The sequence below is a fragment of the Hemicordylus capensis genome, chromosome 3 (assembly GCF_027244095.1).
Source record: "Hemicordylus capensis ecotype Gifberg chromosome 3, rHemCap1.1.pri, whole genome shotgun sequence".
In the NCBI taxonomy this organism is placed as follows: domain Eukaryota; kingdom Metazoa; phylum Chordata; class Lepidosauria; order Squamata; family Cordylidae; genus Hemicordylus; species Hemicordylus capensis.
The window spans coordinates 102,833,992-102,847,663 of record NC_069659.1 but is presented as its reverse complement, the minus strand read 5'-3'; the positions used below and the strand labels follow the sequence as shown (position 1 = coordinate 102,847,663).

General features: G+C 41.2%; 1 protein-coding gene across 3 annotated transcripts in view; it reads right to left on the bottom strand.

Annotated features, from left to right (window-relative positions):
• The window catches only part of CFAP47 (cilia and flagella associated protein 47), a 503,999-nt gene that overhangs the window by 195,399 nt on the left and 294,928 nt on the right, over positions 1–13,672 (bottom strand). For all 3 annotated transcript variants that reach the window (XM_053311021.1, XM_053311022.1, XM_053311023.1), the window contains one exon: positions 12,480–12,617. In XM_053311021.1, the coding sequence (XP_053166996.1) occupies positions 12,480–12,617 (138 nt within the window). The remainder of the gene's footprint in view (positions 1–12,479; positions 12,618–13,672) is intronic.

Genomic DNA, 13,672 nt, shown 5'->3' with positions numbered 1-13,672 from the left:
CCCCATTCAGCCATGACACTAGCTGGGTGACTCTGGGCCTGTCACTTCTCTCTCAGCCTAACGTACTTCACAGAGTTGTTGTGAAAGAGAAACTTAAGTATGTAGTACACCGCTCTGGGCTCTTTGGAGGAAGAGTGGGATATAAATCTAATAATAATAATAATAATAATAATAATAATAATAATAATAATAATAGGAGGGTACTGAAGCAACTATTGCTAGTGCACAGTCCACCCCACAGCAGAAGCACTACGTAACAGTCCACAGCAGAACACCCCACACAGCAGAAGCACTACTTAGTATTAACAATAATAATAGAACCCAAGTGAGGCACTACCTTGGTATGATTGTGGGGCTTGCGTGCTCTGAGGAAGGTGAGAGCTATGTCAGAGGTCCAGCTATACTGGACAGGTCTCACCAGAGGAGCCAGACAAAGAGTGCCTTTCCCATCAACAATATGGTGAGACGTAACTTTAATAAATCTATACTGGCTCAGTCGTCGCCCGAGTCAACAAGGACCGCGCCAGGTTCAGGAGTCCCTGGACATCTGGTGGCAAATGGGCAACAGGACTCAGGATCTTCAGTTGAGCAACCAGGGCTGGAGACTGCAAAGTTACTGGAAGAAACATTGCTTAACCGAAAAAAATATACAAAAAATGCCAACAAGGAAATAATGATCTGCTATTACAAGTCTAGTCCAAATAGAAGAGGTTATTTTAAAAGAATGTACCAAATTTGGAAAGAGAAGCATCCAGATACAGAAATAACAGAACAAAGGCTAGCAGACAAGAGAAGATTCATAATAAGAAATAAAGTATTCACAGGAGTTGAGCTGGAAGAACTGCAAAGAGCAACACAGGCTCAAGACATGGAAGAAGAATGACCACCAACTGAAGCAGTTGCTCAGGTGCAGGTGGAGGAGGTGTTGGAAATAGAGGATGCCACTGTTGCTGAACTGTTTCAAAATCAAAACCAGGCAACCTCCCCTTTGCCTTCACCTCAAAAACCCAAATGCCGCTTAACAAAAAAGCAACAAGAACTAAAGCAAAAAATAACTGAGCACATGAACCAAACAACCACCACCAGGGTTCGACTTCCAGCTCTAAAAACAGTTGCCAAAAGACAACTGGCTCAGGCATTAAAAGATGTCAATGCTGCACTTGCAGAAATAACAACCAATAATTTGCAAGAAACAAACCAACTAATGTACAGTGCAGCAACAATAACAACACAAGAGCTCAGATATAATAAGATCAGTGGACCTGTAAAAAAAGAAAGTAGTACATCACGTAAATGGAAGATTAGATCAGAAAATACAATCTCCAGGCTTAGATCAGATGCTAGTAAATTGAAAGATATGAAAGACAAGAAGCTGAAGAATGAAAACACCAAACAGTATCTGATTCAAAAATACCACCTAGATTCAAGGAAAATTAGAGAAGTCCTGGAAATAATAAAGCAGCAAATAACAGCAGTGCCAAAGAAGATTAGCAGATACGAAGCCAGAATTACACAATACAGGCAGAATCTACAAATCCCGTTGAATCAGAGACGTTTCTACCAAAGCATAGAAGGAGAAACTGCAAGAAACCTAGAAACAACAAATAAAGAAGAAACAGTGCAATTCTGGGGGAAATTATGGGACAATCCAAAGATTATAATAAAAAAGCAGGTTGGATGAAAGAGGTCAAAGAATGTAACCAACAAATGCAAGATCTAATAGTAACACCAGAATTAATAAGTGAAAGAGCAAAGAAAATTAAAAATTGGACTGCTCCAGGCGACGATGAACTGCATGGCTTTTGGCTTAAATACCTAACAAGCCTTCATAAACAACTATCAAAACAGTTCAATCACATTTTGCAAGGAGGTCATATTGAACAATGGCTAACAAGTGGGAAAACTCATCTCATCATGAAAGACCCAGCAAAAGGTGCACTTCCAAATAATTATAGACCGATAACCTGCCTGCCAACCATGTTCAAATTATTAGCTGCAATAATAGCAGATGAAGTGATGCAACACTTATTAACTAACAAACAGCTTCCAGTTGAACAGAAAGGAAATTGCCCAAACACCAGAGGCACAAAAGACCAGCTGCTGATTGACAAAATGATTTTAGAAAATTGCAAGAGAAGAAAAACCAATCTAAGTGTTGCATGGATTGACTACAAGAAAGCCTTCGATTCATTGCCTCACACATGGATACTAAAATGTTTAGAAACAACTGGTGAATGTTCAGCAAAAACATTCAGATATTTATAAAAATAGCAATGAGCATGTGGAGTACACAATTAACAATCAATGGCAAGACACTTGGACAGTTTAGCATTAGAAGAGGCATTTTCCAAGGGGACTCACTATCCCCTCTGTTGTTTGTAATCGCCATGACCCCACTTACACAAATACTAAACAAAACAGGCCTCGGATACCAAACATCTAAAACATCAAGTCAAATAAACCATCTGCTGTACATGGATGATCTGAAGTTGTACGGAAAGTCCCAGTCAGAAATCGAATCACTGCTAAACACTGTCCGTATATTCAGTAGCGATATAGCAATGTAGTTTGGACTAAACAAGTGTGCTGCATTAATAATGAACAGAGGAAAAATAACAAAAACAGAAGGAATCGAACTGCACAATGGAAGCAACATCAAGAACCTGGAAGAGAAAGAACCTTACAAATATTTGGGCATTCTCCAGGCTGATAACATTGCACACACTGAAGTTCAAAGAAAAATTGGAAGTGAATACATCAAGAGAGTTAGAAAAATCCTAAAGACCAAACTCAATGGCGGGAACACCATACAAGCCATAAACACCTGGGCTATACCTGTTATCAGCTACACTGCAGGAACAATAGACTGGACCCAGGCAGAGCTAGAGACGCTAGATCGTAAGACCAGGAAAATCATGACCATCAATCATGCTCTGCACCCCCGCAGTGATGTCGATAGGCTATACCTCCCTCGCAGCTCAGGTGGAAGAGGAATGCTGCAAGTCCATCAAACAGTAGAGGAGGAGAAAAGAGGCCTTGAAGAATATATCCAGGACAGTGAAGAAGATGCACTTCAAATGGTTAATAACAAGAAACTATTCAACACCAATGAAACAAAGCAGGCCTACAAGAAAGAACAAGTCAAGAACCGAGTGACTCATGGCCATCCCCACCCACTGCAACACCACTGGCAGTTAGCTCCACCCTGCCAACCCCAAAACCAGCTGTATCACAGTCTGCCCATTTGTGCTGCTGACACATGCAGACATGCGCATACATGTCACTGTCTTGTCTCATGATGCGATGGACTGGTGCCCTGACCCATGTGTCAGGCTGTCAGCCGAGGCGCAGAACTAATCTGAGGCCATGTTGTTATCCAGACACAGGCAGGGGTCAGGTAGCAGTGTGGCAAGATATATGATGGAGAAGAAGAGAAGAGTTCTCATGGTAAGAGCTTAGATGGTTTGTTTTTTGTCAGACCATTGGTCCATTTAGCTCAGTATTGTCTGCACCAGGCCATGACTGCTCTGTCCTCCTGTCTCTTTGTGGCAGGTAGGATGGAAGGAAGGTTTGATTTTGTGATTTTCTTTTCTCAGCAACAAGTATAATATGCTGTGCTATTGCTGCTATAACTATCGGGTTTTGCTGGATCTCACATTGATAAAGGCAGAACTTGGGTTCTTGCCCGCCCTCATTGAGTTGTGGTTAGTTTTGTTTGTGAGATATTGTGGTGATAAATGGAGAGAGAGAGAGAGAATATGAATTCTTCGTGATTACTATATCTATGTCCAGCCTTAAATTAAGATTAACTTGTCCTTCAGTCTCTGCTCTGCAATCTGCTTTGCAAAGCATACGCAATCAAAATGTGGCTGAAGTTGCTGTAGTTGAGATTATGTTGATGCTTGCTGCTAAAGGTGCTGTTGTGACAGCTGTTGCAATGCTAGGAATGTAAGGAGTCATAATGGTATGAGAGCACTCAACTTGTGCCAATGCTGTTACTGCAACACAGGCAGTGATTATTTTTTGGTAATTTGGACTGTTTTTGAAATGTGTGTTCTGTATTGGGAGGAAGATTCCCTTTTACTGTGTGCTTCTGCAGTGTTTTTCAAGGCAGGGTTGCAAAATGCACTGAACTCTGTAAGTGCAGCTTGCTCCAGCCATAGGGAACAATGGGGACACTCGAAACACCCACTGTTCCCCATGGATAGGTCCTAGGGACACTATGGGCTGTGTGGTAGGGCATGATGGGTGCTACTTACCACCCAACCTACAAAAGAAATGGGCAAGCAGCCGATTTTCAACAAATTTTTAACCTTTTCCCCAGCCCCCTTTGTTCCCTATAGCCGGAACACTCAAAATGTTTCTACTACTAGAAAGGCAGGGGCACCAGAGTAATTCCAGTAGTGGCTCATTCTAGGTGTAGAACAAGACTGGCATTGTGGCATGAGTCACTTCCTAAAGCTGTTTGGATTTATTTTCCTGAATAAGTTATATTGTACTACATCCATGTATATCTTCATCAGGAAATGGCATAACTTTCCTAAATGCCTGCCTCAGGGCGTAATGGGCTGTATGAGGGATAACAAACAGAGGCACAATCCAAACAGGGTGGGATGGAGGTGCTCATTGTAGGGAGCTGCAATTCAGGAGATGGGATTGATTTGCTGGTTCTAGATGGTATTACACTCCTCCAGAAGGAACAGGTACGCGGTTGGGGAGTACTTCCAGATCCAACCCTCTCCCTGATAACTCAGATGAAAGCAGTGGCCAGGAGTGTTTTTAATCAGCTTCAGTCAATATGCCACTGCATCCTTTCCTGGAAGAGAGTGACCTTAGTGATGTGCATGCTGGTAACCTCTAGGCTTGACTACTGCAATGTGCTCTACATGGGACTGCCTTTGTATAGTATATAGTCCGGAAACTACAACTGATGCAGAAGGCTGCTGCTAGGTTGCTCTCTGAAACCATATTACTGGTACTTCAGTTCTGAAATAACTTCACTGGCTGCCAATAGGTTTCTGGGAAAAATACAAAGTGCTGGTTACTACCTATAAAGCCCAGGGTAGTTATGAGAACACCTTGTTATGAACCCCACCACCTATTAAGATTGCCAAAGGAGGCTCGTCTGACGGTGCTGCCAGTTTAGTGGTAACTCAGAAGTGAGCCTTCTCTGTAGTTGCCATGGGGCTGCTCAACACACTTCCTGTTGAAATTAGAGCTGCTCCATCCCTGATGGCTTTAAGGAAACAACTAAAGATTCACCTGTTCAGCTAAGCTTTTAGCTGGATGTTTACTGGGTTTTTGTTTTAAATTACTTTTTAATGAATTCTATATACATTTTTATTTTTGTTTTAAATTTTTGGCTTTTACTTGATTGTTAACTGCCTTTTGTAGTAGGCAGTATATAAATGCATGAAAATAAAATAAAATAAGTTTAAAATAGCAAGATTGGTTCTCTTTACATTTTGCTTTGGGGCTATTGTGTACAAACAAACCGCACAATGGAAAAACAGAATATACCAACTAGTGGGCAGACCTGGACACCCTCAAGGCCCACTGAATGTCTTCATATTCATGTCATAGTTGCATAGAGTTCTCAAGACCCACCTGGAGTCAGACCATGAGGAGACCCTCTCTGAGGAGGAGAAAGAGGAGGAGCATGCCCCATTTGAAACTCCTGGTCCCAACTAAAGCCTCCTGGATTCAATGAACCCTGAGCATCCAAATTTTGTCTCCCCACCTGTAATCATCACCGTGGTCTTGGAGGAACCCTGAAACTCCAAGGATCCAGCATCCACATCCAGCAAGATTCCTGTCCTGCCTCTGAAATCCCAGCAGCAAATCTGACACTAAGGATGAACTTGCAGGCCCAAGCTCTAGCACTGAAGATAAAGTGCTCATGTAGCTTGTTGAGGCCTCCCTCCCAAAGGACTTACTTGGAAGGAAGTGAGGCCAGCTCAGGCACCTGCCTCAAGGCAGAGTTGGCCTGAATGCCAGATACACATATAAACCCAACATTCAAAGCTGGGCCTTACAGGTGGAACAGCTCTCTCATTGAGCTCTTCTCGTGCTGCCTTCTGGAGTTACTTGTCTTGCCAGATCTAGGCATGGACAAGGAACTACTTGAGAAAACCCAAAACACAAGCAGTTATCTAATGGAATATTTTATCTAAGGATACTGCTGCTGGTTCCCATCCCTTCTTAGCACAAGTGCTCCAGCTGGCCATGGACTTGTTCTAAAGACGAAAGGAAATATATATATCACAGTCTGACAATTTTGTTTTTTAAAGTCAATTATCTTTATCATGAAACAATATATTTGAACACTGCTGTACACAATTGTAACAATGCACACTGTTTATTGAGCCAATTGTGGATTCAACCCATTTTTGGTAACTTAAACACTATTATTTTTAGTGTCTGAGTTTAAATGGGTTTAAATGGGACAACCCCATTATTTGTGGGGGCTCCATTCCATGCCCCCCCCAGCTGGAGAATTCATGAATAATGGGGCATTAGGACAATGGGAATGGGGGGATAAGGTTCCTGGACACCATAAATCGGCCAGAAATTTTTTGCCCCATTCCCCCGCAATCGTGCCCAATCACTCCCAAATGGTCCCTCAAGGTGCTCTACCATCCCCTACTGTGCTGCACCATCGCCCACAGGGCCAAAAATTGCATTTTGGGCTCCATTTAGGTCATAAATGCCTCCATAAAATGGTTCCCGATCTCTCCAGCAGTCAAAATGACGGCCAAAAATGACCTCCGAGATCAATTCCAGACACCCTCGACCCATGGATATATGACCTTTTCTCCACTCCCCCCCCGCATATACCGAGGTCTAGTTGTGTGCCCGAACCGGTCCGGCAGCCATTCCAAAGAATGGCTGAACTGCCGGACCGGTCCGGCCCTGCCTGGTTCGGGTCCGGGTGGGGGGTATGTCTTTAAGGGCGGGGAGGGCTTGCTTAGCCCTCCCGCCTCCTTGCCCCCGCCAGCGCCCGTATTGTACAGTATAGGGGCGCTGGAAACCAGCCGCCCCCCCCCCGCCGCTGCCGCCGCGGCGAAATAACCCCTAAAACCAGCCAGCCCTCCCTCCCTCCCAGCTAGCTGCCCGCCCGCCCGCCCACCCTCTCACCCAGTCGCACACCCGGTCGCTGGATAAAAAGCGAGAGGAGCTCCGGCACAGAGCTCCTCTCGCTTGGAAGGCCTCCAGCAGAATGGTGGCTTGCGCGCGCGCGCATGCGCGCACCGCAAACCACACCGTTCTCCGGAGGCCCGGTCTACCCGCCGGGAAAGGGCCGGGTAGACCGGGCCTCCGATCGCTGGGTAGACCGGGCCTCCGGTGATCGGAGGCCCGGTCTACCCAGCGATCGGAGGCCCGGTCTACCCGCCGGGAAAGCCCGGTCTACCCTACGGGCGCTGGCGGGGGCAAGGAGGCGGGAGGGCTAAGCAAACCCTCCCCGCCCTAAAAACAAGGCCCCCCTTCGGTGCCGGTCCGGACTTCTCCGGACCGTGCACATCCCTACCGAGGTCAGGTGCTAATTACCCACCCGTGGATACGCGGCGCCGCGAGAGCTGGACCTGCAAATAGCGAGGTCCTCCTGTATTTGTATTTCCTAAACAGAAAGGATTAGGAATCTACTACTTATTAGTCTCCAAGCTGGTTATGTCTAATTAAAAGAGAACTGGTTAAGAAGAAGGTACTTATATGTTTAAATAATTACTAGTTTGACTCTAAGAATTTGAAAGACAAACCATACATGATTTTTAATCATGTCATTTACCCTGGTGTGCATCCTTTTCTCCTGGCTCCAATGAGAACTTTTTCAGGGTAAATGGCCTATGCTGATCTAGACAGTAGCAGAGGTAGGGTTAAAGCCTCTCCCCACCCCCCGCCACACACACACACCACAATAATGATCGGGATCAGGACCCTCGCTCCCATAAGCACTATTCACTGGTGGGGAGAGGAAGCACACCAAGAACAACGATGTCACCTAAAGTCATGTCTAATTTGGCATGGAAATACATGCAAATGAAGTCTACAAAGTGGCTTAACATACAACTTGACTCTGTGATTATTTTATCTACAAGTCATTAGTGGAAGCAAAATTCATATCTTAGGCATATTTAAATTATGTAGGAAAATTCCCTGACTTGTTTCTATGCAAATAAATTCCTATATGCTACAACTGCCAGAATTACACAGATGTACAGGATTCTAAATGGAGCAACTCATCTATTATTACAACAGATGCCAATATATAAACACCTGCTACAGGAAAGAGGATAGAACCTAAAGCTCACCAGCAGCATATGGAGGGTTTACATTGCTAACAGTTACAGTATGTTTTTATTAATAATTTAAAACAGGCAATTACATTCAATATGCAGAGCTTTTTATGCCACATATGCCACACACCACATAACCTTTTACAGCTTGTGGTTCCATGATGCATCATTGTTTCAGCTGGCTTCAATACAACTTTTATTCCTCGCAAGTTGCTGAAATAGAGTATTAAACACTGAGTTTATATTCTCTAGAAGAATGTGACTACTACAGCAAATATATATTTAGTAAAACTAACTCGTGTCTTCTTTGACAAGTTAAGTGGATGGGGGGATGCAGTGGGCATTATGACACAAAATAATTATATATGTGGTTGGAAAGCTGCACCCCTAAAACAATTAATGCACCCCCAAACAATTTACAATTAACTAATAGATTTCTTTCAAACTAGAAAGGGGATTTCACAAGAGTTTATCCTGGGTGGATATCAGTATATTTATATATGGTTTAACTAATGCCTAAGTACCACCAGGTTCTGCTAATAAAGATAAGCTTCTTATAAGGCTTCCTACATTCTCAGCTCAACGTAAATCAGTTTCAATAAATTGGGTAAAGCTGGCACATTTCAATTGTTTTTAGCATGAACACATCTTTAGTTGCAAAATGCCAATTCTGCCGGCCTTATACAAGGCTCTGCATTATTAACATAGGGTTAACAGCAATATCATACAGAGCCCTTTAGTTTTTGAATCTAAATCTCCAACACAGAATTAACCTTTTAAAACAAGTCCTAATTTAAGCACATTAACAGTAGCAAAAAGGCATTCCTAATTACAAGGGCATCCCGGCAATTATACAGAACAAAAAGCTGCAATTAGGCAAATCATCTTCAGTCACATGCTGCTTGTACTTATAATAATAAAAATAATTGATTTTCAATAGACTATTCACCCGGGCTACACAATCTCAAATGTTTTCCAGAGGTTATAAAGCAAGTTTCTGAAGGACCACCAGGCACTAAAAACAGTAAACAAATTGACCTACATTATTACCAGTCATACAATTGGAAGTAGTCTTTGAAAGAAAACTTGTACAGTATTTCAATGAATAAAATCTGCCTAGACCAGGTAAGACTGATCTGAATTTTTGAAATAGGAGCCTTCTTAAAAAGTGATATCCAGTACATATTATCCACAGAAATATGAATAGGAACAATACAACTGATCCTAATTGTCAAAAGCTATTGTCCATTCTAATTTTAATTGTAAACTAGTCAGAGACGCAAGTTTGCGGTGGTATAGAAATATTTTAAATAAATAAATAAATAAATAAATAAATAAAATTCTAAATTTACTTTTACAGATTGTTTACCAAGAAGATAACACAATGAAGGGGCTATAATTTATGAACCAAAACATTTACTTGCTAGTATGCATCCGAAGACTAGGGCTATTTCTTAGTAGTTGTTGGCAAACATATTCTTTAGGAAATATTTCTCCTATGTGAAACGATTGGTCGCAGGCTCACCACACCAAGAAATATGTATGTATTAACCAACTTTAGAATTGCTATACAGGAGGACCTCAGTATTTGCAGGGGTTCCGTTCTGAGCCACTGCCGCAGATCCTGAAACCGAAAATACTGAGGCATTAAGTGAATGGGATTTGCAATTTTCTGAAGGGCACAGAAAGTAGCAAAAAATGGCAAAAAACATGGAGGGAAGAAACAAATAAAAGTGCCTTACCATGCTCTGCAGGTCCCCAGCAGTCCAGCAATGCCCCCCAAATGACTTAAATCATTAAATTTTGAGAAAAATCAGTGTTTTTAAAACATTTTATTTTAAAGGGAGCCACAAAATGACTCCCAGCCAGAAATGACCTCGGAGATCATTTCCGGCTAGCCCCGATCAGCAGATTTAACTCCTTTTTGCCGACTTTTCCCTGTCTATTCCAAGGTCAGGTGCCAATTACCCGACTAGATATGCAAAACCACAGATACAGAATCCCCAAATAATGAGGTCCTCCTGTACGTTTCCACTAAGCAGTGTTCTATTGTCACAATTTTGCAAAATAGAGGATCCTCTTATTCATCTCATCATTACATAACATATGATTTATGATATTCAGGTGTTTTTTTGGTTCTGGCACAGTCTTATTATTTGAATAGCAAGCTTTTGTTTTTCTTTGTACTGACTCATCTTCCATTTGCATTCAACACAACTAGTTTCTTCCAATGCTATTGCATAGTCTTTTATACTCAATTATGCATTTCAAAAATATTATGCTTTCTTTCCCTCCCTGTGTGCAATAGTCTGCTCTTTGAGTTCATCAGTTTATCAAGTTCATCAGCAATACAGGATTATGCATCAAAAGACATATAATTTTTCCCCTACTAAAAAAGTAACAGTTACATTTTGCTTACTAATACAAGGTCATGAACCCACCCTCCCACCTATTAAGATCATCTGGGGAGGTCTAGTTATGGCTACCACTCACTCGTTTGGTGGCTACTCAGGACCAGGCCTTTTTTGTGGCTGCTCTGGAATGCACTCTCAGAGTTAAAATCAGAGTTTCTCCACCTCTGGCTGTTTTAAAAAAGACCCTTTCCCCCTCAGGCTTTTAATTAATCTTAATTGATTTTCCATCGTAATTGATTTAATATTTCATCCTGTTTTTATCTTGTTTTTTAACTTATGTATATCACCTAGGGATGCATATGTCAGGCATATGTAGAAATATGATAAATAAATAAATAAAAATAATATATTCAACAATTTTAGCATCAGTGCAACTAAATTATATCAACAATGAATACTTAATACATGACACAAGGTTTTTCATGAAGAACAAAAAGTACAATTGATAGGAGTTTGTTGTAAACAGGGTTGCCCAGAGGGAGGGGTAACTGGGGCAATCTGCCCCAGCCCCCCCAAAACAAGACACCCGTGCCTCAGCTCATAGTTTCCCCAACATTGTACACACATGCAGGAGTCCTTTTAGAGGACTCCCTAACATCACACCTGCCCCAGGCCCCATACATATTCTGAGCAGCCCTGATTGTAATAATGTGTTGTACTAAGATTTCAGTATGTAACTGCTATCGTATGGATACATAGGAAGCTGCCTTATAACCATCCAGACCACTGGTTAATACAGCTCAGTATTATCTACACAAGGCTGCACAACTTCGGCCCTTCAGCTGGTTTTGGGCTACAACTCCCATCATTCCCATCCATCGTGGCCAATAGTCAGAGGTCATGCGAGTTGTAGTCCAACATTTGCAGGAGGGTCTGAATTGCACAGTAACAGTCTACGCTGACTGGCAGCAGCTTCTCCGGGGTTTCAGGCAGGAGGCTTTCCTAGCCCTTCCTAGAGATGTGAGGGACTTAACGTCACAAAACAGATGCTCTCCCACTGAGTTACAGCCCCACACCAACTGACAGCTAGTTATACACTTTTGTTTTGTTGTAAGCTGCCCAGAGACTTGCATTTTGGTCGGTATACAAATGTGTTAAATAAATAAATAAAATAAAACATTGAAAACAACGAATGAATGGCTGATAAACAATATTACACAATGTGGAAAAAAACTCACATAATCAATGTTATTAACATATGTACTGACCAATAGATATGACCATGAATGTCACATTGTATTACAAAACCAACTCTGATTTGGAACAAATATTTGAGTGATTCGAGCATAAATAGAGTATGAAATAAGACACTTACTTGATTGTGATGTGTGTGACCTTGTAAAAACATGTCATATGCAAAAGAACTTACTTGCTATTAAGCAGTCAAACATTAGCATGTTTTCAATTCTGCCATGATGGATACTTGCACATTGGTCATGGCAAAATTTAAACTGGCCCCCAAACATTTTCAGCTAGTTAATATATATGTGTTTATACTATTTCTATGTATTTTTGGGGTCTTCTAGAGCCTCAGTTTGATATTTGCCAATATTACTTCTGACAGAAAGCACGGGGGGGGGGAATCCCACACCTAAATCTAAATAAGCATATTTCACAAAACAACAAGACTAGCCCTCTTAAATTCAGGCAGTACGCATTATTCAAACAGGCACATGGCTTGGCATATAAAATATGCATTTCATTGAAAAATAAATGATGGCAGGACATTTATACAGACTGTTAATGAAATTACCCATAATAATAAACCTACCAGTGTTTGCTGCATTGACTGTTTGCAGTGCCTCGGTTGATAATTTCAGAGAGCCCTGCATACTATCTGTCTTCTCCAGTAAGCTGTTATGTCGGCTGTACTGTTGTTCTCCATCTTCAGCAACAAATGAAATTATACCTAAAACAAATTACCAGATATTCTACTAACTGAGGTTGCATAAGATAGATGGCTTCCCTCATGTCAATGTTCCTACAACCGTGAATATCAGAAACAATTCAAATTTTTAAAATTCTAACTGAATTTTGATGTTAGAAATTTTTATCTCAAGAACTCCAAAAGAAAGAACTGCATTTCTAAGATGCATCCGAATCAAAATAAGTTATGCAGAAAATTCACAGAAATGGGATCTCAACCGTGTGAATTTCTTTAACGACAATATCCTCTTTTTAAAAAAAGGGGGGAAACTAATTTAATACTACTACTCTCTTGAGCATGGTTATGGGACCGAGTGGGAACTGAAAATTAGGGAATTCTTCCTACTTCTGCAAGTGGAAATCCCCAACCCCCTTTCTCCTACAGTGATTGCAGCCAAAGGACAAACAGAATAGTCTTTCACAGAATTCCTGGCAGTCTTAAAACAAGAAAAAAGTGCTACCAAAATGATAACCAGTATTCCTATTTTGGAACACACACACACACCCCGTTTAAGACTCCCTGGGAATTGAAAGGCTACTCCATTTGCCCTCTACAAGAAAGAAGTAACTAGTGAATATAGAAATTTGGAATTTTCATCTTGCAGTCTAAAGAAGATTAGACCATTATTCAGGAAATGAAACACTTTCTGGAGACAGAAGACTATACAGATTAGCAATAAAGACTCACTTTTACTAGAAAGCAGGACTACAGCTTAAAATAAATTGCAGCAGATAAACTTGGAATATTTCCAAAGGGATTTTTAAGCAACTAATGAAGCTGAACTTGGTCTGATTTTATTATTCTCTTTCCTCACACAAAAATAGTAAAATAAGTTGGAAAATGGAAAGTGTAATTTTATATCTATAATGTCATATTAAATGTAGTAAAACCACAACAGAATGCGGAAGAAGAAACTATGTTCACATTTCTTAGCCTAGCCAATTAATAGCCAGTATATTTAAAACCTGTATGCTCAATACTGAATAAGCATTACATAAGAATAAATTAATGCCAAGGCAAATAAATTAATTTTAATT